The following is a 26,013-nucleotide window of genomic DNA, read 5'->3' as shown; positions in this document are numbered from 1 at the left end:
CCCCGACTCAAGCCCTCTGCCCCAGGGCCCACCCTGGCATGGCTCTGGAGGGGCCCTCCTCTTGGGAACCCTGTGACACTTCATCTTTCTTCTTTCTTGAAACAGTCACATTCGTCATTGTTTGTGGTGGGAGGGATGTGTCCTCCTACATGAGAAGGTTCGGAGGACAACTCTGTGACGTCAGTTCTCTCTCTGCACTTTTTTTTTCTGTGGCTTCCTAGAATCAATTTCAGGTCATCGGGCTTGCACTGGACCATTTTGTGAGTCCCTGGTTATTTATTTATTTGTGTGTGTGTGTGTGTGTGTGTGTGTGTGTGTACACGCTCATACAATTAGAGGCCCGATGCTGCCTTTGGAAAGCCAGAGTGCTGCAGAGTACAGCCAGATCCACTCCGTAATCCGGTTGAGTCCGGGCCTCCAGGGTGCCCCCTGCTGTTGATTCACGGAACTGTACCACCCCTTTTGCTAGACTCTGTGGGTCAAGGACACAGGGCTGAGCTCAGACTCCAAGAGCAGAAGAGCAGACCCACCCTATTTCCTTTTTTTTTTTTAGTGCGGGGCCTTGGCTATGCTAGACAAACTCTCTACCCATGAGCTACGTCCCTAACCCTCTTCTTGCTTTTTGCTTGAAGACAGGTTTTTCAGTAAGCTGCCTGCAACCTTTAGTTTTTAACCCTCCTGCCTCAGGAAGGCAGGATGACAGGCCTATTCCACCAGGCCAGAATGTCTGTGTCACCCAAGCAAGGAACTGCATGTGAGCTCCGTATCTTCCACACTGTCTCCCCTCAGCTCATTCATTCATTCATTCATTCACTCGTTCATTCATGCACTAATGAGTGAATGAATGCATTCATTCATTATTCATCCTCACTTGCACACTCCCAATCTCCTCACATTTTGCTAGATACTAGGACACAGATGTGACCTTGCCCTCACTAAATAGATTGGAAACAGCTCAGTGAGCCAAGATGTGCCCCGAATCCCAAGGAGTGAGCATCCATCTGATGGACATTTCTCTGTGCCATCTCTCTTTCCCTGTAGGATTTAAACCAACCCGCCAGCAAAGGCCTGAGCAGTGAAGCAACCAGCAGTGGGGGGGAAAGTTATTGCTCAGCATTTTCTGAGCACCTACTATGTTCCAAGAATCTCACACACTGCTCTTTCTACATCCCCCGGGTTGCGCGTGCCCCCTCCCTTCACAGGCGAGCAAAGTGAGACTCGGCCCAGACACGTGACTAGTCACATGAGCCCTGAGTAGAGGAGTTGAGAGTCAAACAACTGAGTCTGGCCCCCCCAGCGTCACGTGGAATAATTGAACGGATTTAGGGAAATTAGACACTTCGTGAGACCTGGGGTGAGGGGGGTGGCATTTCTCTGAAGGGAAGCAAAACCCTGCCTGCTACTGAATGAAGTTGTCTTTTCTCGGGTGAGAATTGATGAAGGGGAGTTCAGAGAGGGCCGAAGAAGCTGGAAAATCCTTTGTCTTGTATATAAGGAGGTTGCTGGGCAAAGGCCTCCACACCTCTTAGAGAAGGTCTTCAGGCCTTCTTCCCCTCTGGCTGAGTGTGTGTGTGGGGTGTGTGTGTGTGTGTGTGTGTGTGTGTGTGTGTGTGTGTGTCCTTGATCCATCTGTCTTGTCTTTCTTTACCCAGTCCCTGCCCCAGGTCTGCCATTCTTCTGCTTCCTCATCTTCCTAAACCTCAAATACCAGGGTCTCAACTAGCTGGTGAAACCCAACTGTCTTTAGGAAGTCTCGCTTCGTCAGGAGCCTGCGCACCGACCCCTGTGGCCAAGGCTGACTTCCTCCCACAGGGTCTGGGCGGGGCAGGCAGGAAGGGGCCATGACTGGCCCTGTTAGCCACCCACCAGAGCAGCAGCTGAGCTAGCAAGACAAGCAGCTGAGCCACCTTCTCCCCCCACCCCCCGGGGTTTCAGAATGGACCTGTGCCGTGCAGGTAAGCCAATGGGGTCCAGCCATGGGCCTCGGCATTTCCTCCTACAGAAGAGGGAAGCAGAGGCAGCCTTGCAGGGCCCTGCCTGAAAGGCATGAGAGTAAAACTGGTTTTAACCAGTCCCAAACATCAAACTCTGTGTGCAGAGGCAGGCACCACAGGGCCGGGCTCCTGGTCCCCAATCTCACAGGGATCTGTGTGGTTGCTGACCTCCTGGGTTCTGCTCTAGCTACGGGATGGATGGTGACAAATGGGTTGAAGGATAAGACAGGAGGACATGGACTGGGGGGAAGGTATTGGGAGGCCTCAGGAGAACACAGCTGAGCACAGCTGAGTTCTTGGAAGTTCAGCAGAGGGAAGGGCCTCTGTAAGGTGACTGGGAAGAATTACCTCTGATGGAGACAGATCCCACTAGTGGGAGAGCCCTATGTACTTTTCTGCTCTTGGGGTCCGGTGGCATTGGATGGAGACTGGGGACATTGCCTGAAAGAGTAAACTGCCCAGCGAGACCCTGCTGCAATGAGCCTCATTTACTCGGTAGCCAGAGTGGTGGGCCTGAGGGACAGAGAAGAAGGAAGCTGCAAAACTGATACAGGAGGGACAGGCTGGGGTGGTCCTCAGGGAGGAGAGAGCAGGGCTGTGAGGGGAGCCATGTCCCTGGACCCTGAGTCTTAGAAAGTTCTCCTGGAGCTCTAGGCTCTGAGGGCCAGCAGCAGCTGTCTGGGTCTCCAGGTCTATAGGACTGGTCCAGAGTAATGCCTTTCTCCAAATGAAACCTACCCCTGAGCAGCCTGGCCCCACCCACTGGCCCTGGACGCTATGCCTCACTCAGGATCCCAGCAACACAGAGAGCTATCAGGCTTGCTTGCCTTTCTTTCTCTCCTTCCTTCCTCCTTTCCTTCCTTCCTTATTTCCTTTTTTTTTTCTTTCTTTCTTATTTCTTTGTTAGGTATTGGAGACAGGGTTTCTCTGTGTAGCTCTGGCTGTCCTGAAACTCACTTTGTAGACCAGGCTGGCCTTGAACTCACAGGGATCCACCTGCCTCTGCCTCCCCAGGGCTGGGATAAAAAGTGTACGTCACCACGCCTGGCTCCATCAGGCTCTTTCAGCAGCCATTCCTTTATAGACTGGACAAGGGAGGCTGTGAGGGGACATGATATAAGGGAAGTCCACGGCTCTAGCACCAAGGATCTCCTCAGTATAACCTCTCCCTTGTCTCTCTGGGGTTTTGGGGGGAGGGAGGAAGGATGAGCTAAGTCCCAAGGAGAAGGAGTGAGTAGACTGAAGATCAAGGCCAACATGAAGGCAAAGGGAGTCCAGGTGCTGGGCAGGCCCCACCTCAGGCCACTCAGGAGCACAAGGGAAGACAGAATCCACTCACCATTTGGTACGCTACTCACTGAGGTCCCGACATAATGGGGTCATAGGATAGTCCACACTTGGTGCAGATAAGAAAACTGAGGCTCCCAGAGGGGAGTTGAAGGGGAGGACTGACTCCCTTGGTACAGGTCATAAGGCCAATAAACAACCAGCAAGAAGAGCCTAGAAGAAAGGGTCCATCTGGGGCAGGGGCCATGAAAGGCTGGGTGCACTCCAGGCCAACCTGGGACAGATGGATGGACAACAGCCAATGTGACAATCTGTGGGAGGTTTGGGGTCTCCGTGGACTGGTCTTTTTGTTCATTCATTCATTTTACAAATAGCCCCATGGTGTGTGTGCTTCAAAATGCAGGGGCTGAAGGGGAGCTGACATTCCCAGGTGCTAGGTGGAGGGGCCAGGGAACTCTGGGCCTCACCTGGCCACACCCGAATCTGACACAAATGGGGAGGGTAAGAGAAGGGGCTGAGGAATTCCTGGAGGAGGCAGCTGGGAGGTCATTCTGTTACCTGGGTCCTACAGAAGCCCGTGGGTGGCAGGGGACCCCCCTCAGATTCCTTGTCTGTGAATGGCTGGCATTTTGTCCTCCTGGCCTGCCTCTGAGAATGTAGAAATCTGCCCTGCAGGTGCCAGCACTGGGCCTCTCCCTGCGGCAGGCCTCAGTTTCCTTGTGGTGGTTATGGATGGTTACGGTGGCAAAGGCTCTCTCAAGATGCTTCCTGCTCCTGCTCCTGCTCCTGCCATTGGGCTGTAATACAGAGAAGCAGGCCAGGCCCTTCCCCCAGGGCCTTCGAGAAGGTGAGCCCTGCCTGTGGCGGAGGGCATGAGGTGGGTAAGCTAAAACCAGAGGCACTGGCAGAGAGAGGAAGCTGTCCTCCGTTTGCTACTTCTTCTACCTAAAGCCCCCTCAAGGGCCCCCTCCCTGTGTGCCCAGTGGTACCCCCTCTACTGGGAAAGGGGAAGTGGAACCAGCTGTCCTGGAAGCAGAGCCGCAGACACTAAAAATAAGACAGGAAAGAGGAAGGGCAAGGGGGAAGTAGTGAGGGGCTGGGGTGGCGGCTGTGGGGCAGTGGGCAGTGGGCAGTGGGCACTCATTGGCCTGAGACTGGAGCACAGAAGGCAGAGTGGGCAGGGATGAGGGGTTACAGGAGGCTGGGAGCACAGAAGGCACAGTGGGCAGGGGTGAGGGGTAACGGAAGACTGGGGGTCACTATGAGAGGATCAGATGCTCTTGTTACTGTGGTATGTCTGGAAGTTTCCAGTGTTTGTACTGCGTCAAAACAGCCTCCCCCAGGACCCCAGCTAGTTCCTGAAAGCCACCCTCTGTGGGTCATCTCAGAGGTGGCTTCTGTCTGGCAGTGTCTGCATTAGCCTCTGAGCAGAGATTCCTGGATGTGGAATGGGGAGGAAAAGTCTGCTTTTTGATAAGCAGCTAATGAAGTCAGAGGGTTCTTACGGCCCTTAGGAATCATGCTGGGGCAGCGGGCCAGGGATGATGGAGCCATCTCATGGGTCCAGGGACACCTGGACAGCCGAAACCCACTGGAGACTGGGGTTGGGAAGAAGGGACAGTGTTCTCAGAGGGTTCCCAAATACTCTGCCACCACAGAGCCTGAGAACAGCCCAAGAGGAGAAGGGCCTGGCCACAACTCACTGCCCCTGTGCTGTCCACCTCCCTGGGAACCCTATTTCCTTGGATCTATTTCCAGCCACTCCAGTGCCTCAGTTTCTCCACACATCCATCGATTTGTAGGGTTAAGGGAAGGCTAGCTGCAGGCATCTTCTTCCTGTATTGTCATCAGGTTCACACTGCATTGGGCCACGCAGGGTCAGAACACCCAAGCTTGTGGGTTTTACAAGGTGCTAGGAGGGTCGTAGGCTCCGGCCCCAGGTGGGTGGAAGGTGAATCCCAGCTCCACCACCATCCAGCCAAGGGAGGTATGAACCCCCAGAATCTCTCTGAACCTCTCTGAACCCCAAGAGTACCACATACAGCGGGAAGTTAGAAATGCCCTCTTCAGAGCTGTGAGGACTAAGACAAGAGGAGGAGGGCACTCAGTGAGTCCTCAATGGAGGAGGAGGCTTGGGAACACTCAGTGCCAGCAAGCACAGGGAGGCAGAGTAGCTTCCACTTGAGCAAGGTGCTGGTTCCCTCAGGTGTCCAGGAGCTTGCATTTTAATGAGACTTATGTCACACGCTTCTCTGGCCCCCTCGGAACAGGATCTGTACCCCTGAAGGGACAAAAAGAAAGTCCTACTGAGCCAACCGGCCAGCACTCCTGCTTAAAGAACCCTGCGCCCAGCTGCATGCATGACAGGGAGGGGCAATGGGTGTCCTAGAGGGGCCTCCCAAGTAGGGGACCTTCTCTGCTGCATCCCCATAAGGCTGCTGCATTCTATAGCAAGCCCCGGTGGTGACAAGAGTGGGGACAAGCAGGTCCCACTGCACACAGCCTTTGCCAAGAAGAGGTTCTTGGCTTTGAATGGTCCCGTGATGTTTGAAAGCCCTCAGGCAGAAGAGCAGTGTCTGTCTGAACCTGTGTGGACTCCAGCCAACGTGAATGAATAGCTGGGCTGGGTATGGGGCCCAGTGGTGGGGAATCTGTCGCGCGTGTTCAAAGCCTTTGGTTCTATGCTTAGCAACACAAAAATAAAAATAAAGAACTAGCTAGTCTTTGCTAAAGCAAAGGTTCCAGTCCAAAGACCTTCCAGAGAAATCAGTGCCAGTATCTGTGGCTGGCTGGTTAGACACTGATGGTGGTAGCTGGCAGAGCTAGGAAGGAGTCCAGTCTCTTGTCATGCCCTATGGTTACTTCCTTCGCTGTGCCAGAGCCAAGGTGGCCCCGTAGGAGGCTGCTGAGTCAGCTGACCCGGTCATTAGTAGTGTGTTTCGTGTCCCTCCTGAATGCCTGCCTCTCGGGGACCCCTACACCTCTGTGCCCACCATCCTTCTGCCCACCCGTGTCTCCTCCCAGCCTGTGCCCCATATCTTTTCACTCTTGCTTCTCTTGGCCTTGGCCTCCTCAGCTAGTCACAGCCACAGCTACCAAGAACTCAAGGGCACCCTCTCTTCCTGAACCACAGGAAGCGGTGAGCCAGGTGACCTGAGCAGGGTCTTCACTGTGGTCTTTCTGGGAAGGCTTGTGTGTCTTAGATACCCACATTGTTAGCTGTAGTTAGCTTTTGAGTGTTTGTTTGTGTGTTTGTTTGTTTGTTTGTTTTGGGGGATTGTTGTTGTTGAGACTGCACCTTATTATACAGCCCCGGCTGGCATAAAGTTTGTAATCCTCTTGCCTCAGACTCCCAAATGCTAGGCTTACAAGCGTGAGCTACTGTGCGTGGCTTTGTGGTGGTTCTGTACCAGGTGGAATGAGTGAACCATGTCCCCGTGTGGGAGTCAGTGTCCCACTAGCTCCAGCACCGTGGGCCTCACTTTGTTTCAGGGACCGATGGGATGGCATGGGATGGGGAGCCAGTCCGATCCATGGTCCCAGACTTCAGTGGCTTCATCCCTTTGCAAATTTTCCTCTCTTCTCTGAGCTACAGTGCCTGAGAGCATGGACTGATGGTGTGCCAACCTCCCCTCCCCCACTCCCGCTCCAAATTCTGTTTCTCCTTCCTGCAAAGTCAGGACAACAGGATCATCCTAGTAAAGCTCATTTTCCAGCTTCCCTTGCAGCTACGTACGGTCAGGTGACCCCCACAATGGCCACAGGAAAATCTCTCCAGGGAGTAAAAGGAATTATGATGGAGACGTGGGGCTACCCTGGAGAGGGATGTCCAAGAATGCTTCTCGGTGGTGGCATCCAGTCAGGCCCCAGTGGTATCAGCAAGTGCCACACTAGCTCCTGCACCACCGGCCTCACTTTGTTTCAGGGGTCTCCCCAGGAGGAGCCCTGGGCTGCAGAACCAAGCAAGCCTCCTTTCTCTCCAGATCCAGCTGAGCTCAGCAGTGGGGAGGCCAAGGAGCTACAGCAGATCAAATGGCACAGGAAGCAACTACTGGAAGACATCCAGGTGTGTGCCCATGTGTGCTGACACAGAGCCACATACATTCACACGCAACAGACTCACACGTGATCTCCTTCAGACCCACACATTCACACGCACAGACCCCCATACATGCCTACCCACAAACCCACACATGTTTACACTGACACACACACACTCATACTAATCACTAAACTACACACATCCACAAGCCAGCACTCAACCCTATCGTCTCTTCCGCTGTCCTGACCAAATGCTCAGAAAGCCAGCCCCAGGCACACACCTCTTCACTCCACCTCTGCCCTCCCCCAGATTCAGGCCTCAGCCTCCTTGACCCCCAATCCCAGGCCCCTGACTCCTCTTAACCCACCCCCAGGTCCCAGAGCCCCTCACCCCAGCTCCAGACCCCAGCCTTAATCTCACCTCAGAAATAGAAAGTGGCCTGAAACTGCCAGGCACTGTCCACACCAGCTAGGCCCAGCGCAGACCAGGTGCAAGCCCTTGCCTCCTCCCTCATGTACCCTTTGGACAAGGCCACACCCACCCTGGGCTCAGCTCCTGTGAGCCCACCGGTTTCCTAGACAATCATGTGATTATTGCTTAGCCTCAGAGACAGGGCTCCATCCCGCAACCTGTTTCCTCTTCCTTCCGTTCCACTGAGAGGCCTGTTCAGTCCAGGCCTTGGGGTACCCATAGCGCCTAACAAGTGACAGAGAAGGTGTGATGCCGGGACAAGAGTTGGGGTCCGTTCCCTAGGGGGCCATGGAGCACCATGGAGGAATTCTGCGCAGGGGACAGCAGCACCACGATTCTGTGGGGAAGCTACCGGCCAGGCCAAGCGCGGGCCTGTTGGTGGGAGGAGAGGGCAGGAGACTTCCTGGCTGCACAGGGGGGTGGGGGGGGTGGGGAGCAAACTGGAAATAGGGTCAGGCATGTGCACAGGGACTCCTACCCCCTGACAGGAAGGCAGGTGGAGAGATAAGGCTCCTGCTTTCAAGGTAAAAAGGCATGGGAAGGGAGGATCTGAGAAGGCCGAGGGAAGAGCCCGAGCCGTGGGCAGAGTGGGAGCTGTGGGGACATCCTGACCTCCAGGCTGACCCCTGTATGTGTGTCCACAGAAACTGAAGGATGAAATTGCAGACGTGTTTGCCCAAATGGACTGCTTCGAGAGCACTGAGGAGAGGTGAGGGGCCTGGGCTGTGGGAAGACAATGCCTGAGGAACAGCTCACTCTCCGTGTGCTGTGGAGGGTGCTAGGACCCACGGAGATGCCCACAGCCCCATCCGCACTGTCTGGACTACCCACTCCCCATTGGCTCCCACACAACCACCATGGCCTCAACCCCTGCACTCCACCTCTTCACAGCAGCACCTGCTGGAACCAGACCAGCAAAAAACAAAAACAAACAAACAACAAAAAACAAAAACAAACAAACAAACAAAAAAATCCTGACCCTGGGTGAGGGTAAGAAAAGTCTGGTAACCAGAAGCCTGGCCTGGACTAGGCTGCGCTGGCCCACCTTACTCCTCACAGGGGGAAGGCTCCTGCTGGCTCTTTGCCCTAGGACTGGGCCTTCTTTCTGGGCCTCAGTTTCCCCATTTGCATAAAAGGAGAAGGTTGGGTTCCCACACAATCTCCCAGGCCCTCGCCACTTGATCTTGTAAGACAACAAAATGGCGTTTCAGCTACACACGGGTGGGGGGATCTCTTAATGTTGTGAGTGAGTTTACCTTTGTGTTGGGTGGCATTCACAGCTCTCCTGGGCCAACTGCAGCCACACAGAGCCGGCAGGCTGTGCACGCTCGCTAGAACTCTAGGGCACTGAACTGTAGAAATATACGTGACTTGCCAGGAGCCACCTTTGAAAACTGTTTCACCAGCATCTCATGCACACTCGTGTATGCACATGAACACACATATATCCTTGCAGAGGAGGAAACTGAGGCCTGGGGAGGGAGGAGGATGGAGGGACTCACCTTTAGAGGCTTGGCCCAAGAGTAAATAGAGCAAGACTTACGCTCAGGAGCAGCCTCTGGGGCCCAAGCCCTCACTAGCCCCATCATGCCCTGTTATCCCCCACCCCCACCCCAGTGAGCTCTCCTGGATTCCTGAGAGGCCCAGGGTTCCGTGCTCAGCTTGCAGTCCCCACCCTCTCGATACCCTGATACCCTCCACTCCGTTCTTGCTCTCCCAGGTGGTCCAGACACAGGGCCTGGGGCTACACGTTGACTTTCCTGAGAAAGGCCGCCCTGAGGGTTGGTGGGGGACACAGTGTCGTCCTGAGCCACCATGCTGATAGGTCTCTGTTCACAGCCGGATGGCGCAGAAAGAGAAGGAGATGTGTATCGGGCGGAAGAAATTCAACATGGACCCTGACAAGGTATACCACCCAGAGGAGGGGACATCTGGGTGGCCACAGGAGGGGGACGTGGGCCTCACCAAGGTACACAGCAGAGCTAGGGGAGAAGGCCTCCTTCCGGGCAGCTTTGCACCTGACCCTACAACCCCCCGCAACAGAGGAAAAAGCTGAGGCCCCTCAGGGACCAAGCCTTGGGGACCATGGCTGGCCTCTGTCCACAACATAATACCACAGCGCAGAGACAGGAAGGCTGTGAGGTCCTCCCCTTGCACCGACCCCCTTTCTTCCCTGGCCACATGCCCTCCTCTGAAATGGGGTTGGAGCAATGAGGCCCTTAGACCTCAAGCTCTGTCCCCAACGTGGCCTCCGAGCCCGGGCTGCCAAAGCCCATTCTGTAGCTTGGCAGCCCTTGGCCTCAAAGCCAGCCAGCAGCCCTTCACTCCACCAGGCGGCCACAGGCTCCCTCTCCAGCAGGGACAGCCACAGGAGGAAGCCACACGCTGACCACACTAGGGCAAGGGTCCAGGCAGCCGCACGGAATGCCGAGCCCTGGCTGAGACGGCCTCAGCCACGTCCAGCCACAGGCCCTGGACCCACTGAGCCTCTTGCCTGCCCTCCTACAAACATGCACACATGTTTCCAGCACATCCTCAGTCTACCCCAGGACGCCCAAGACCAATCCCTGACCTTCCGCACCTCAGAGGGGTGACACTTTGTGCCTGGGCAGCTGGCTTCAGGATGACAGGAGGTGGGGTACACACTCCCCCTCTTAACTAGAGAAAGGCAGTGAAGGCCATTGCCCTGGAGGCTGGCTACCTCTCGGGTAGGGTTTTGTAGAGCCCCCTCCCCTTTTGATTTAGCTGGTTTGTGTGGCTTGTACGCAATGGGCAGAGATTGCTAGCGTGATAGAATAAACTATTTCAAATAACACCGAGCTTCGGGGGAACAAAAGGCGAGGCTGAATCACCGAGTATTAGAACTGTGACTGCCGGCGGCCAGGGAAGGGTGTACTCTAAGCATGCCAGGCTGGGGGGGGAGGGGACGACCCCAGGAAGTACCCGGCCTGAGCACGCTTCATTTAGCTCCCTTAGCACGCCTCCAGAGACGGGGAGCTCACCTCCTCTCAAAGTCGGCTTGAGAGCATCACCCCAGAACAGGCTGTGCGGAGCCCCAACACCAGGTGTCCCTCCTCCTCCCCTCCCCCACCCGGGGGGGGACTATGAGGGACGCTCATGGACTCCGTGTCACCTCCAGGGTATCCAGTATCTCGTTGAGCACAATCTGCTGACCTCCGACGTCCAGGACATAGCCCGGTTCCTGTACAAGGGTGACGGCCTCAGCAAGACAGCCATTGGCACCTACTTGGGGGAAAAGTAAGAGGACCCCAGACAGGAAGTGGAAGGTGGGGATGTGGGGGTAGGCGTGCTGATCAGGGTGGAGGGGGCTTGGAAAGCCATCATGGTCAGGGCTTGAGATGAGCACTGACTCGCAGGCTCTGGCATATCATTCATTCATTCATTCATTCATTCATTCATTCATTCAGTGTTTGCATCTACTATGCTCTGAGCTCTCTTCCAAATGTTGGCTGTATCAGACAAGACAGTCAAACTTCTGTCTTCAGGGACAGGTGCTTTCTGCACGGGAGAGAGACAGAGAGGCGTGCTCTGAGCTGAGGCCCTGAGCTGGGTTCAGTCTGGGAGGGCAGAGCACACCAGAGGGTTCCAGGCAGTGAGAACGGTCAATTCGAAGGCCTTCCGGCAGAAACAGCTCAACTCCACTGCAGGCTGAAGTGAATGAAGGCCAGGGAGGGAGGGAGGGAGGGGATGAGGCAGGGGCATCCATGGAGGCTCTAGTCAGGCGTGTCTGAGCCCACCTTCTGGCTGGCAGGGGAGGAAGCTCAGGAAGCTCACTGGGGGAGGTGGCTGACAGGCTCCTGACCTGTGAGCTGGGGAGAGGGAGGAAGTCGAGAGGCCTGCTCCTCCTGACGCTGATGAGGAACCGTGCATGGGCTTGGGTAGGGTCATCAGGCAGGAAGTGACCAAGGAAGAACTTAACTCAGGGCCCCAAAGGTCGAAACCCAGAGCTCATGGCCCCGTGCTGGCGTGTGTGTGTGTGAGTGTGTGTGTGTGTGTGTGTGTGTGTGTGTGTAGACAGAGGTGTTCCCACCATGTAACTAGGCCAGGAAGGATGTCATCTTTCCCTCCCTTCCTCTCTAGAAGGTGGGCCTGGCAAATTGCCAAGCATACCCTCTTCCCCTTGTCCTCTCCCAGGGACCCCATCAACTTGCAGGTCCTGCAGGCCTTTGTGGACTGCCACGAGTTTGCCAACCTCAACCTGGTCCAGGCCCTCAGGTGAGTGGTGCCGGCAGGGGACACAGTGGGGGTGAGGATGGTGTGGCTCCCATCCAGGGAAGGACGCTTGAGTGAGAGGAGCACATCCCTGAAGAGCTGAGGCAGGAGACTTCCGGGCTTGGAAGCCTGCCGCCGCCTCTCCTTGACCCGCCACCATTAACAGGCCTGTGATACTTGCAATTGCCCATCCTCCTGGCCATCTGAGGGCTCTAGCACTGTGTTCTAGCACTTTCTAGGCTAGCAAGGGTTGACTTTAGTCCCGCACCCAGCTTTGTGTAGAAAGCAGTGGCTATGGCTGTGATGCCTGATTCCAATACTCCTCATTGCCACCTGTGTTTCCATATCCATGGGCGCATCCCGCCTGCTTCAATGACCTCGGCCCCGCCCCCTAGGCAGTTCCTCTGGAGCTTCCGGCTGCCAGGAGAGGCCCAGAAGATCGACCGCATGATGGAGGCCTTCGCTGCCCGCTACTGCCTCTGTAACCCCGGTGTCTTCCGATCCACAGGTGATGGTCTCCTCGGGGGTAGGGGACAGGGAAAGACAGAACAGCGTGTGAGGGTTCGGGGACGGCGTCTCGGAAGATGCAAGGTCTGAGTGAGGTTTTGAAGGATGAGTAGGAGCTCTCTAGGAAGTTATAAGGGGAAAACACTTTAACGTCTCTAGTTAGACAAAGGTCCCACTACATGTAACATCCTGAGAAGGGCAGACAAGGGCCAAAGGGCCGAGTCACCCATCTCCGAGGGTAACCAAACAGTGAGACGGGGACAGGACGAGGGGAGAGGAGCCACTGTACCACAAGCCAAGCTTGGGAGGGGGTCCCTGTGTTCCCGGCGCTCTACACGTCCAAGGCCTTTGGACCCTCTTGTCAGCGTCATCAAATCCCCACATCGGTCTCTAAACGCAGGAGCCAGGGTCAGACAAGAAGCCACTTGTCCCGGGTCAGACAACTCCCCCTCTGCTGTGCACAGGACAGAAGAGAGCCTTTGCCACGCTTGGCCACAACCTGTGGACCGGCATTTGCTTGCCTGTCGGTTTTTACACACCTAAAACACCCGGCAAGGGCAGGGAGCATATAAGTTGCGTGTTCACCTGGGACCCCCAGAACCCAGAACAGTACAGAGCTCCATAAACGCTGGTAGGAGGCTGGCGGTGATGACATACACCTGTAATATCAGCACCAGGGAGGCTGAGGCAGGAAGATCGCTGCCCGTTCACGGCCAGCCTGGGTTTCGCTTGAGACCCTGCCTCAGTCAAGCCAGTCAGTCAGTCGAGGCAGCATAGAAGGGACTTGAATCAGCCGAGCAGGTTGTCACTGTGCGCCCTAGACCGTGGGACCCAACCTCCTTGTGCCCCGGTGACCCATCTTTAAGATGGAGGTGCAGCCACATCTGAACCCTGTCCCTGGGGGTGCAGATAGCCGAGCTCAGGTCAGGGCCATTCAGGAGGGAGAATGATCACTTCCTACACCATCAGCCTCTGGGAGTCCCACGTGCAGGCTGAAGGTCAAGGGGTTGGAACCGGCCCCCTCAGGTTCTGGATCCTGGGGGAGGCCCAGAAGGGCAGCCACACCCCTAAGCCTGGGCACGGCTCTGCACAATGCAGCAGGCTGCTGGCAGCAGGGGTGGCCAGGTTACCAAGCAGCCTAGAACAAACTACCAACTAACAGGGCAGCTAACAATGAGCTCCAGTTCCCAGGAGGCAGAGAACAGAGTGGGCGGGCCGGGGAGGGCTGCAGCTGATGGCAAGCAGGATCTGAAAGGGAAGGAGGGCACCATCGGGAGGGGAGGGGGGGGCAGAGCAGCAGCTGAAGTCTGCAGAGTGGGAGGAGGGGATGCTGGGCCTTGATTTATGTGCCAAGCTCAGCCTGGGCCTGGGGCGGGGTGGACTTTCTGGGCCTTGCCAGGACTGGGACAGAGGAGGGGACAGTGACCCGGGCCAGGACTTGTGACCAGTGCCAGGTTCCACAGACACCTGCTACGTGCTGTCCTTCTCTGTCATCATGCTCAACACTGGCCTGCATAACCCCAACGTCCGGGACAGACCGCCCTTCGAGCGCTTTGTGTCCATGAATCGAGGCATCAACAATGGCAGTGACCTGCCAGAGGAGCAGCTTCGGGTGAGCGCGCCACCCCCTTACTGGTCCTCTGGGGGTTCCACTTCTCTGAGATACAGCAGAGGCAGAGGGCACGAGGGCCAGTCACTATGGTGAGGTGGGCCTTCTTAATCCTCAGCCTGGCCTCATCTTGACAAGGATGCCTTCGGGTGGACCTTGGGTTTGACCTTCAGACATGCTTCCTCCAAATGGTAACGTTAGGCCTAGAAGGTGGCTCAAAGGCCTTCACAGGCCATAGGGTCCATCGTGAGCCCCCAATAAAAGGGGACGTCATCTCTTAAAGCTCAGAATCCCGGCTTCTCTGCCAGCCAGCGGGGAGAGAGATGCTTGGCTGGGGTCTTCAGAGGGAGAGAGCCAGTCTCCCAGAAGTCCTCCTAGCTCTACAGCAAGGCTAGTCCTGAGCCTCTTGTCCCCTTGTCCCCATACCGCACCCCCACCACACCGCACCAAAACCTGTGCGCATGGACGGAGGGAAGACTCCACACAGGCTGTGTGGAAGAAATCTGCCCGTGAATGACACTCACACTGAGGCCCTGGAGCTCCCTGACGTCACCCACGCTGACCGTGGAAGCTTTATTTAAGAGAGGTGTGTTGCAGCCATGTGGGAGAGGACAGGAAAAGGTGTTACCCCAGAAACCTGGCCGGGGTGAGTGACCTCCAGACTGGACTTTTGATAGCTGGTAAAGGCTCTTCCGGGAGAGGCAGAGCAAGGGCATTCCAGAAGGAGAAAGCAGGGTTAGCTGAGAAGGAGTCAGCATCCAGTGTGACGCCTAGCTATGGGGTAGACGTGAGCAGGGCATCTGGGTACTGGAGGCCAGCCTCGGGAAGACTCAGAACCAGACACAGGTTGCAAATACAGGGGTGCGGATGTGTGCCCTGGTGAGAAACGGTCATACAGGTCAATAACGAGAGGGACCCAGTACTCAAGCCCCAACCCAGGGTGAGTCAGCAAAGGACACAGCCCCCAGATCAGAGCCTGGGCTGATCCTGAGCCCCTCGGAGCTGCTCACTGCATCCCCTCAGGCCATAGAACATGGCTCCAGCACGGCCACTCTACCATCCTGCAAAGAACGCTCCAGAGCCACTGGGAACTCTAGTAGGGCCCCATCTCCCTCGGGTACCCGCTGGGTGGCCGTGGGTAGCTCACTGGGGTTCAGTCTACCACTCCCTCCTAGAGTAGGGGTGACCAGCCTGCCTGTGTGCAGTTTGTAAACTGCTTGGGGCGGGGTCTGCCCGGTTCAGAACCCAGGCTTAAAGGCGGCTCAAGTCACCAGAAAGAGTAATTAAGAACACACCGGGGTGCAGCTGGCACAGTGCTTGCCAAGCATGCCCAGGGCTCTGGGACCAGTCCCCAGCACTGCATAACCCCGGCATTGTAACAACACACACACACACACACACACACACACACACACACACACACACACACACACACGGTCCCAGCACTCAGGAGGTGGAGGCAGGAGGAGCAGGAGTTCAAAGGCATTCTTACCTACAGAGCAAGTTTGGGCTAGCCGAGGCTGGACAAGATGCTATTTCAAAACCAAAAAATAAAAAAATGAAAAATAAAAAATAAAAAAGCAAAAACATGGAACAAAACCAAACCAGCCCCCAGTGCAGGCTGTAACATAAGGGCATCAAAGGCATCGTGCTTAGGGGTAGAATCAACGTGCCTCACAGGAGGCCCTGAATGTGCAAGGCCTCCCCCTGACCAACCCCACCCCCCACCCCGCCTTCCACTCAGCCCTCCTCGGTAGCATTCCTTCCCCATGTCCGCAGGCTGGAACTTGCTTGCAGGGGACCAAGTCTGTCCCAGAGCCCTGGGAGGGGCCGGGTACCCTGGTCAGCAGCGCAGAGCCAGGCAAACAGCAGGGCTGACAAGAGCCGCTGGTGGCCTGTTTCTTCAGCCCGCAGCTGGACTCTGGAGCCCCTCCAGCAGCGGTTAGCAGAGCTCACAGGCAGTGGCCACCAAATGCCAATCTTCCCCAGCTAGATCCCAGAGCGCCCGGCCCTGCTCTGAGAGCCACCCCAGGTTTTTCACAGGCAGCCGGGGTCCTCTCGCCTTCTCCCTGACCTCATTTTAATATTTTCAAAGCAAGGACCCAGTGTCCCATTGCCTCTTTGCAGAAGCGAGTTCTCCCTGGACCACTGTTGCTGGGGAAGCCACAAAATGCTTTCTAAGTACACCAAGAGACAGAAGAAAAATTGACACAGATATGTGCCCCAAGGGAGGTCACCCCCCCCCAAGGTCACACAGCCCTGCAGGATGTGCTTGCAGGAAAGACAGGGAGGCCAGTACTTAAAAGGTTCTAGGTTCAGAGGAAGGGGCTAGACACGGGGGGGGGGGGGGAGATGAATGCCAGCTCCTCCCTGGGCCATTCTTCAGGCCTCTGTCAGAGCCAGCAATGTCCTAAGCATGTTGTCATTGTGTACCCCCTATCCCCAAGGTCAAGCTAAGGTCACAGGGTGGTCAGGCTTCATGTTTGTGATGGGAGAGTCCCAGCTTAAGCTGTGGCTGACTCCTGAGCTCCGCCCTTCTCAGAGACTAGAAGATGAGATTTCGGGGAGAGGAGGCTTGAGCATGCTATCCCACCTCCCCACGCGGTCACCGTTGAGAAACTGAGTCCAGAGGGCACCCAATGTGGTCTCGGGGCTCTTGTGTCCTGGAATAAAGAACCAGACGAGGGACACATGGGTAGTGACAGGAACAGAGTTTGTTAAGGGAGAGAAGGGTCTTTTTGAGAATGGAGGTGAGTGAGAGGAAGATCTGAGAGGCAGAAGCTGCAGGCCGCCAGTCCTCGGCCTTGGGGTCCGTCACATAGCAACCCTCTCCGGCATTGGGAAATGGAGGTTCTCCTCTAGTATGCTCCGTCCCTTCCATGCGGCCACAGTACAGAGGTAAAGGGCAGAGGGCAGCTTGCAGGACTTGGTGCTCTCCCTCCAAAGAACGGGACGCATGTCAGTGGGTTTGGCAGCACGCGCCTTCCCACACTCACCCGTCTTGCTTGTCCATCATATGTAAATCCTGACACCCCTTTCTTGACGCCTCACTGCCACACCGGCTGGGAGAATCACAAGCGGCATCACTAGAAAGAACAGGGATGGGGCTGGAGAGATGGCTCAGCAGTTTAGGAGCACTGGCTGCTCTTCCAGAGGACCCAGGTTCAATTCCCAGCACCCACATGGCAGCTCACAACTACCTGTAATTTCAGTGCCAGGGGACCCAACACCCTCACACCAATGTACGTACCGGGAAAACACCAGGGCACATGAAATAAGGTGGTCTGAGGGGCTGCGTGTCACGGCTACCCGCCCTGCACGCTGGCTATGGCAGAGACGCCCAAGTAAAGCCAGGCTGCCAGCCTCTCCTGGAAAACTAAACTCCCAGAATTAAGTCCCATTGACTGGCTGGGGTCATGGGTCTCTGTCTAAATTGTGCATAGGATGAAAGGCTCTAAACAACCAAATGGGGGTCACTGTCCCTTCCTGGAAGCTGAGGATGGAGGGAAGAGCCCAGCTCACTGAACAACCTAGACAGAATAGAGAGAAGGGATTCCGGGCACAGGCCCACAGAGCTACAGAGACACTCAGCGTCCTGAGAGGTCTCTGTGCAGTGGTTAGTTTGGTGACAGGGGCTTCGGGGTGTTTTCAAGACACAGGAAGCGTGGGTGTGCTGCGCTGTCTCTGTGAGGTAGGTGACACACGCTGCTACCACGAGGGTGGAAACTTCCAGGTCCCTTGTGGGTTTAGCAGAGGCTGAGGCCCCGTCTGCCACCCCGAAGCCTCCTCGGGCCTCCCTAATACTTTTTGGAGCTGAAAGCTCAGCTACTGGAGGGCCTCCCTGTCCCCAGACACTCATTCCACCAGGCAGGCCACCTGGGGATTCCCAAGGCAAAGCCTGCCACCTCCACCTCCATGCACCCCTAACCACAACCGGCCAAAAGAAGTCACCACTTTTCTCTCACCCCCCACACCAGTGAGGTGGGGAGGGGACGTAAAGGTTCCCTTGGAGGATGTTCTGGCCCCACCTCTATAGGCCTCAGGAAAACCAACCTCAGGGCTGCAGCCGGTGGGGGACCCCTGGACAAAGGACAGGATGGCAGTAATAGGGAGGAAGTGGCAAGAGGTGTGAAATCACACCGCAAAGCCAGTTGCTCTGACAGGTAATGGCCGCACAGTGCCTTCTGGCTTTAACAAGCAGGAGCATGTTAGAAAGTTAAAGGTCCAATCCCACTGCTGGGGGAACCCAGTGGCCCACTGGAGATTCAAAACACTCAGGTGGGTCTCCAACCACACCTAAGGTAGGAGCGAGCTCAGCCATGGCTTGTGTTCCTCCAGGGCCGTGGCTTGCATATTTAAACAGCTTTTCACCAGAAAGTCATCCATGGAGGACCGAAGTCAGCTCTTGGGGGACCTTTTACATCTCAATCGCCATAATGGCGGCCCATCCTAGATAGACACTTTGCTTAGCACCCTAGCTGAGGACCCCTCCTGCTGGACCTCTGAGCCCAGAGCAGTCAATCCCCTCCTCCCCAAGACCTCCTGTAGCCTCACTCCAGAATGTGTTGTCGAGAAGGTTCTCTGTCCACCTAAAGCAGAAGATGGGCATCTCCCATCATGGGCGCTTCTCCAGCTGCTGTGCCAAGGGAGGGTGGGTATGTGTATGTCTGTGTCCCCAGGGGTGAACCTATGGCACCCATCACTCTTCCCTAGGGCAACACAGGGGACAGAACACAGGGTCTGGGTGTGGCCAGTGCAAAAGGAGAGCCCCAGTCAGTCACCTGAGGGGATGGAAGGGTTTCACAAGAATGGCCCAGGCGTGGGCTTACCAGGAGTGGGCTGGCCTGCCAAAGGCCACCCAGGCCCCATACTCAGAGGACTGAATCTATTCTTTTCCCCCTCTCGGGCAGAACCTGTTCGATAGCATCAAGAGCGAGCCCTTCTCCATTCCTGAGGATGATGGTGGTGACCTAACGCACACCTTCTTTAACCCTGACCGTGAAGGCTGGCTACTCAAGCTGGGTGAGACCCCTTGCACGAACTCTCACATGCTAACTTGCATGAGTGTGGCACACACACACACACACACACACTTCAGGAGTGGACCTGCACAGCCCTGGTTCTCCTAACCTCCAACCCAGCAGTCTTCTTACCCTCTCTGTCCTTCCTCTCATCCACCCACTCATCCATCCATCTGCCCACCCATTGTCCTATTTATCCATTCATCTTTCTATTCATCCATCCACCTAGCCACTCATCTGTCCTTCCATCTGTTCATCTATCCACCTACCTTTGCCTCCACTCATTCATCCATCCACTCATGTATCCATCTGTCTATCTACCCACCTACCCATCTATCTATTCACACACTCCTTTATCCATCCTCCCACCTGTCCATCATCTAGTCATCCATCTACCCTTCCACCAACTCATCCATTTGCTTATCCACCCATCCATATATCTACCCATCCATATATGCATAAAGACATCTCCCCTTCTGTCCATCCATCTTGGGGATGCAGGGGGAGACAGAGGCTCCATTGACAGTTCTGTTTCTCTCCCAGAAGGGTGGAGAGGAGTCAGGCAGAGCTCCTCTGTTCAGGGCAACAGAACGTGAGGTACTGGTCCTTGAACAGCCCAACCTTTGGGTGGTCATTCTCAGGAAGCCAAGACTCAGCAAGGTTAGGGCAAATTTCTCAAGACCACACAGCCGGCAAGTGCCATATGTAGGGCAGCAGAGGGCTGGGTGTCCCTGAAGCAGGGGGGGGGGCAGAGAAAAGATGTAACTCAGACAAAGCCATGGTGTGTGTGTGTAGAGCAGTGGGTGCTCCAATGGGTTGAGAGAAGCAGCCAGCCCTGCCTCCTCCAGGGACACTCCCAGGGGCCTCCCCGGCATGGCCAGCCAGGTAGGCCCCGTGGTCTTCCGGGGCACCTGAAGAAAAATGCCTCATCTTGGCGGAAGCACCTCGGCCAGGCAGCCTCCATCACTTACAGTGTGCTTAGACCATAGCAGACTCACCTATGTCCTAAAAGCCCGCCATGCCTTCTGTCTGTCACCACACTGGGTGACAGTCTCCCTTCCCACGGCAGAGGGGCATCAGAGCCTCACGGGGGAGTCTCCCTTCAACACCAGTTTTTGCATGGCCTACTCTCTCCCAGCCTTGGTCTCCTCGTCTGTAAAATGGGGTTGCCAGCGGCCCTCCCCCTCTTGAATGGCCACAGGGATCGACTTTCTCATTTTCTGCCACGCCTGATCAATCAAAGCTAGAATGCTGGATTAGCTACTGTTCTCAGTGACAAAATGCCTATCGAAAGCGGCTCTAGGAAGGGAAGAAGGGTGCGTTCGGCTCTGGGGGAAGAGCTCCTAAGGCAGGAGCCTGGGGCGGCAGGTCACAGTGTGCCCACGGTCAGAAAGCAGAGAGCAATGAAGGCCTGCACTCAACTCACTCCTTTTTCAATGCAGAGCTCCAGTCTCAGGGACAGGGCTGCTCTCCGCCTTGGTTAACTCAGTCCGGAAACCTCCTCACAGACATGCGTGGTCTGGAATCCAGATGATTCTAGCCGCTGTTGACTTGACAGACCCAAACACGTACAGCAAGCACGGGTCTGGGTGTGGGCTCAGGTCAGGGCCAGGGGGCAGTGGCCAGGAAGGGCAGGGAATAGTACTACTGTCCCTCTACCTAATCCCTGGGATCCCGGAGTGAGGAAGTGGGGTGACGGGAGCTGCTAAGGAGGCTTGGGGAACAGAGAACTTGTACAAGGCTCCACGGCTCTCCCATGGCGGAACTTGGTGACCCGGAGGAGGAAGGCTGACCCGCCCCACTTCCGGCCTCTTTCAGGGGGCCGCGTGAAGACGTGGAAGCGGCGCTGGTTCATCCTCACTGACAACTGCCTCTACTACTTTGAGTTCACCACTGTGAGTGCGTGGGGAGGTGGGAATGGGACATGCCTAACCACAACTGGCCCCTCCAGCCACTGCCACTGCGAGACAGTGCGGAGGAGGAGGGAAGTGACTGAGAGTTTTCAGTGTCACTCCAGTCTTTGCCACTGAGGGGCTGGGCAAGGGAGAGCCCTGACTTAAAGTTGGGTTTCCTGGGCTGGGACTATAGATCAGTGTTAGAGCATAGGCCTAACACCTGTGAGGAGGCCCTGGCCAATTTCTAGCACACACTCACAAAAACTATTAAAACAAAATTTGTTCAAAGACAGATGGATTTCCTAAAGACTTGGGGCATGGGAGCAGCACACACCTATAATTTTCAGCACTGAGGCAGGAGGATCCTAACATGTTTAAGGTCAGCCTGGGCTATACAACAAGATCCTTCCTCAGGAAAAAAAAAAAAAACAAAAACATAAAAGTGGGAGGAGGCCAGAGAGGTGGCTCTGCAGTTAAGAGCACTGGCTGCTTTTCCAGAGGACCCAGGTTCAACTCCCAGCACCTACATAGTGGCTCACAACTGTCTGTACTGCCAGTTTTGGGGGGCCATCTAATGTCCTCTACTGGTCCTTGTAGGCACTGAACATATACGGTATGCTTGCACGCATTCGGGCAAAACACCCCTACACATAAAATCAAATGAAGAAAAAAAAAGTCTTTTCATTCAGGTCTCCCACATCCCAACCAAGGCTCCAGTGCTGCTCCCCCTGTGGCTGGGCAGTCTGGAGAGACAGTCTGGGAGGCCCCAAGCTCATTTCCTGCCCTTGACTTTGCTTCCTTAGGACAAAGAGCCTCGGGGGATCATCCCACTGGAGAACCTCTCCGTGCAGAAGGTGGAGGACCCCAAGAAGCCGGTGAGAGTCCAGCTGGGGGCTCCTAGCATGGCAGAGGGCCGGGGCCTATGTGGGACCCCTCCACAAGGCCTGGCCACTCTGTAGGGTCTCCCCTGAAGCTTTGGACACAGGATGGTCCGAGTCATTGAAAGAGAAAGCCTAAATGCAGGGTGTGGTTCCGCATGCCTGGAATCCCAGCACTCTGGGAGGCAGAGGCAGGCAGATCTCTCTGAGTTTGAGGCCAGCCCAGCCTACCAAGTGAGTCCAGGCTTTCCAAGGCTATACAAAGAAACCCTGTCTCAAAAAAAAAAAAGAAAGAAAGAAAAGAAGGAAGGAAGGAAGGAAGGAAGGAAGGAAGGAAGGAAGGAAGGAAGGAGCAAGCCTGGGTCATCTTGTGGCACCGACTCTAGCACTAACTGGGGAACTAAATCATAGCATTCTGTGGCAGTGCTGCTCTTGCTTCTGTGACCCCCCCCCCATCCCCTCACTCTCACCTGGCACTGCCCACAGTTCTGCCTGGAGCTGTACAACCCCAGCTGCCGGGGCCAGAAGATAAAGGCGTGCAAGACAGATGGGGACGGCAAAGTGGTGGAGGGGAAACATCAGTCCTACCGCATCTCAGCAGCCAATGCAGAAGAGCGGGACCAGTGGATCGAGGCCATCAGGTGAGGGGCAGCGGGGACACTGGGCACCTCCTGTTACCTTCCTACTGCTTTGGGGTCTTCTTTCCTTGTCTGTAAAGGAATGAACTCCAGGTCTCCTTCCTATTGGTGGCCGTTGGTGGGCATGGTCTTGGGCCAAGCACCATGCCAAGTCCAGGGTACACAGAAGGAAGAGACCAACTTCAAGGGGTCAGTGGGAGGTCCCAGCACTTGGTGCTAGCAAGGAGCTCAGCCAACAAGCAGGGGGTTGGGGAGGGGACACGGCGCGACCGACATGGGCTAGTGGGAGACCTGTCGGCTAGAAGGCACGAGTGGCCACTGGACAAGGACTGTGTCCTGGGAACCTGAAGAATCAAAGAGGCCCAGAGATGACAGAGCCTCGCCCATCACCGCACAGCAGTGAGGGGCCCAGCTGGCTCCACCTCCAGCTCTCTCTTGCTTCTCCTGGTTCTCGAAAGGAGCCTGGGAGTCTCTGCCGGGTTCTCCCCTCCTAACCTGAGGCTTTGAATCCTCGCTGGGCCCGCCTATGGGATGAGGCTGCCAGGGCGGACTTCCCCACATCTGTCCCTGGCCTATCCCGTGAGCCGCGCACCCTAAACCACAAGCCCGGAAATCCTACCCTCCAGCAAGCCCTGAAGTCTCATTTCCTTCCCTACGCCTAGGGCCAGCATGACCCGAGTCCCCTTCTATGACCTGCTGTCTGCCCGGAAGAAGAAGATTGTCAGCAAGCAGTAAGCTTACGGAAGGCGGAGCTGGCAACCCTGTAGGACCTGTGGTACCTGGAGACACATCCTCACCCGCTGCGCCTGCTCACAAACTCGCCCCTCCCCATCACTGTAACTGGCTGTGGGAAACGTGGAACCTCAGAGAGCACAGAGCTCACGGGGAGCCCCTGGTACCAGCGCTGCCTGCCAGGAAGAACCTCTGAAGCTCTGTCCTGGACCCGCTGTGGCTGAGGATGAGCCAGCCCATAGCCTATCCTGGCCCACCTTCTCCCTCCCCAGCAAGAGGCTTCCAGCTCTGGGCTTTCCTTCCCTCAGACTGGGCCGGTATCAGAGAACACTCAGCTTGGAGCCTGAAGCTGCAGACACGCCCCTCTGCTGAATCACAGCCCTCCCCTGGGTCTTAACAAAAATGCAGAGTTCGGACAGGAAACATGTCGGCCCAGCGGACTCTGGCTTGGCTTCCTGGGAGAGCTGGGAAACCAGAAAGTCAGACTGAACTGGAAAATTCTGAGGTACCGTCAACACCATTCCTAAGGGCATTGGCATGAGAAGATGAGCAAAGGGGACACTCTCAAGGCTGTACCTGTGGCTGGTAGGTTGACCTGCTGCTCAGAAAAATGGGAGAGGAGAATGCTTCAGGCTGTGCCCACCAGGAGGGCTGCTTGGAGGCCACAGAGAGCCAGCTGGTAGCCTAAGACTCACATTTGGACAGACTCTCACAGATGGCACCACTGCTAGATGCCAGGTTAGCAAAGCCAAGGTAGTTAGGGGCTATGGAAGGGGCCCCTGTTCCTGCCTCCTGCCACAGCAAGACCAACTGAGCAATAGGTTCCAGTGCGCCCACCTGTAAAATGAGAATGGCTAAGTATATATGAAATGCTTATGCCAGTAGGCCCAGCAAGAAGGTCTAATGGGTAAAATCACATGCCACCAAGCCTGGAGATCCCAGTTAGATCCCAAGGACACACACAGCAGGTTGCTGTGACCCCGGGGGAGGTCCCACGTGGAGGAGGCTTTTCCTCAGAGCGCTTGTATCCCCTCTCCTGCCTGGGGAGCCCCCAGGGGGAAATTCCTCAGCAAAGCAGCAAGAAAAAGGGCTCCCTGGGCCCTGTGCGAGCCTGGGCCCTGAGCAAGAGCAGAAGGTGGCCATGCTGCCCTCATCCTCCCTCAGGACCCCACAAGTACACACTTCCCCCGGGGTCAGGGAGAACAGTGTGGTAGGAGGGATGGGACTCCTGTTTCTGGGAGCTGGGGCACAAGTGGATGGAGCCCCTGCTGGACCAAGTTGAGGATTTGGTTGAGCTGAGCCCACCTCAGCTGCACCCATTCGGGGTGGTAAGGGACCCTAAAGTCTTCCTCTGCCTCTGGCATGTGTTTGTGTGCACAAAGGCTGTCCGTCCTTTGTCCCCTCCCCTCTCTCACCCTCGGCTTCTTCCCCAGCACCAAGGTGGTGGAGGGCATCCATTTATTTCCTGTTGTAACACTTAGAAGCAAGAATAAAGCTCATGATCCAACTCACGGACAGCAAGCCATCCTTCTGTGATTGTATGGCCATCCCTGACCCCTCATCCCTTTCCCAGACCAGGGAGAGGAACCCCGGTGGTGGTGGGGATTGCCACGTTGGACGGACGCTCCCCAGGAGCTGATTATCACAGTGGGCTTCCTTGGGACAAGGATAGGGACTCATCTGAGTTGGTTCTGCTATACCCAGGGAAAGACAGAATTTTCCAGAAGTCAGAGCGATCTACAGATAGAATGGCTGACATGGAAGATAGGTAGATTCCACTGCCTCTGGGGGATGTAAGCCCAGACTGGCCCAGGGACCTGTGAGGGGCAGGACTGTGTAACCTCTGCTCAGTGTCTTCCCACAGATGTTTGTAAAGCGCCCCAGCTGTACCAGGCCCTGCTCCAGGCACTGCCACCTGGCCACCTGGCCCCGTGGTCCAGTGCCCCCTCTTGTCTCCTTCATCCAGCCCCATCCCACCATCAGGGCCCTCCTCCCAGACCCTTGTGGGTGAACTAGCTCAGCTTGCCCATATTTTCCTTCTTTTGGCCATGTATGGAGTGCTTACTGTATAGCAAGATCTCCACAGCAGAGCCAGGGCTCCAAAGACCCCTGTGACCACAGTGTCATCCAAGCTGAATGCTGACGAGACGGCTCAGCAGCTAGCTCACACTGCCTATAACTCAGAGGATCCAACCTCTTCTTCTGGCCTCCACAGGCACACAGCACACACACACACACACACACACACACACTCACACACACAGATACACAGGCACACAGACATACACACACATAAAAATACATATAAATAGTATAAATAACAAAAATAAATAATGTTTTAAAAAAGCATGTTGAGTATGGGGCACACACCTTTAATCCAGCACTTGGGAGGCAGAGGCAGGTGGATTTCTGTGAGTTCAAGGCCAGCTCGGTCTACAGAGTGAGTCTAATGGGAGAGACAGGTGAGAGCCAGCACACACTGGCACGTGAAGGGGACAATGCAGAACTGGGCCGGGCAGATGAACCATCCAGGAGAGTGCCCAGGCTCGGCAGCCAGGCCTGGATTACAGAGCCACCTCATCCCGCCAGACTGTGAGGTCCACACAGGGCTGACTGCACTGCTGAGCACCTGGCCCACAACGGGTTCAAAATAATTGTTAGTTTGACTGAAGTTACCTGATTAAAAAAAAAAACAAAAAACAAAAC

At 55.7% G+C, this 26,013-nt stretch overlaps 1 protein-coding gene across 3 annotated transcripts; it reads left to right on the top strand.

Annotated features, from left to right (window-relative positions):
* Positions 1 to 1,312: 1,312 nt before the first annotated feature.
* Positions 1,313 to 24,818, top strand: Cyth4 (cytohesin 4). Of its 3 annotated transcripts, XM_021636713.2 has the most exons (15): positions 1,313 to 1,426; positions 1,653 to 1,955; positions 3,957 to 4,128; positions 7,265 to 7,347; positions 8,439 to 8,503; positions 9,634 to 9,700; positions 10,934 to 11,052; positions 11,950 to 12,030; positions 12,423 to 12,535; positions 13,998 to 14,146; positions 19,054 to 19,165; positions 20,983 to 21,059; positions 21,863 to 21,934; positions 22,424 to 22,578; positions 23,238 to 24,818. In XM_021636713.2, exons 3-15 carry the CDS (start codon positions 4,014 to 4,016, stop codon positions 23,308 to 23,310), a joined length of 1,281 nt encoding a protein of 426 aa, XP_021492388.1. In that variant the 5' UTR covers positions 1,313 to 1,426; positions 1,653 to 1,955; positions 3,957 to 4,013; the 3' UTR covers positions 23,311 to 24,818. The 3 variants fall into 3 exon arrangements, with proteins under 3 accessions (XP_021492388.1, XP_060245071.1, XP_060245070.1); XM_060389088.1 differs by lacking the exons at positions 1,653 to 1,955; positions 3,957 to 4,128 and having other exon boundaries at positions 1,402 to 1,426; XM_060389087.1 differs by lacking the exons at positions 1,313 to 1,426; positions 3,957 to 4,128 and having other exon boundaries at positions 1,658 to 1,955.
* Positions 24,819 to 26,013: the final 1,195 nt, after the last annotated feature.

This window comes from Meriones unguiculatus, chromosome 8, assembly GCF_030254825.1.
Source record: "Meriones unguiculatus strain TT.TT164.6M chromosome 8, Bangor_MerUng_6.1, whole genome shotgun sequence".
Classification (NCBI taxonomy): Eukaryota; Metazoa; Chordata; class Mammalia; order Rodentia; family Muridae; genus Meriones; species Meriones unguiculatus.
The sequence above is the reverse complement of the archived record's forward strand: the minus strand, read 5'-3'. Positions and strand labels throughout refer to the sequence as shown.

What these genes read in the sequence shown, in the direction of transcription:
- Cyth4 (XM_021636713.2), top strand. Translation starts at nt 4,014, where the DNA reads ATGGTTACGGTGGCAAAGGCTCTCTCAAGATGCTTCCTGCTCCTGCTC. An exon ending in TCAACATGGACCCTGACAAG is followed by an intron (nt 9,701 to 10,933) that starts GTATACCACCCA and finishes TGTCACCTCCAG; the next exon opens with GGTATCCAGTATCTCGTTGA. An exon ending in AACCTGGTCCAGGCCCTCAG is followed by an intron (nt 12,031 to 12,422) that starts GTGAGTGGTGCC and finishes CCCGCCCCCTAG; the next exon opens with GCAGTTCCTCTGGAGCTTCC.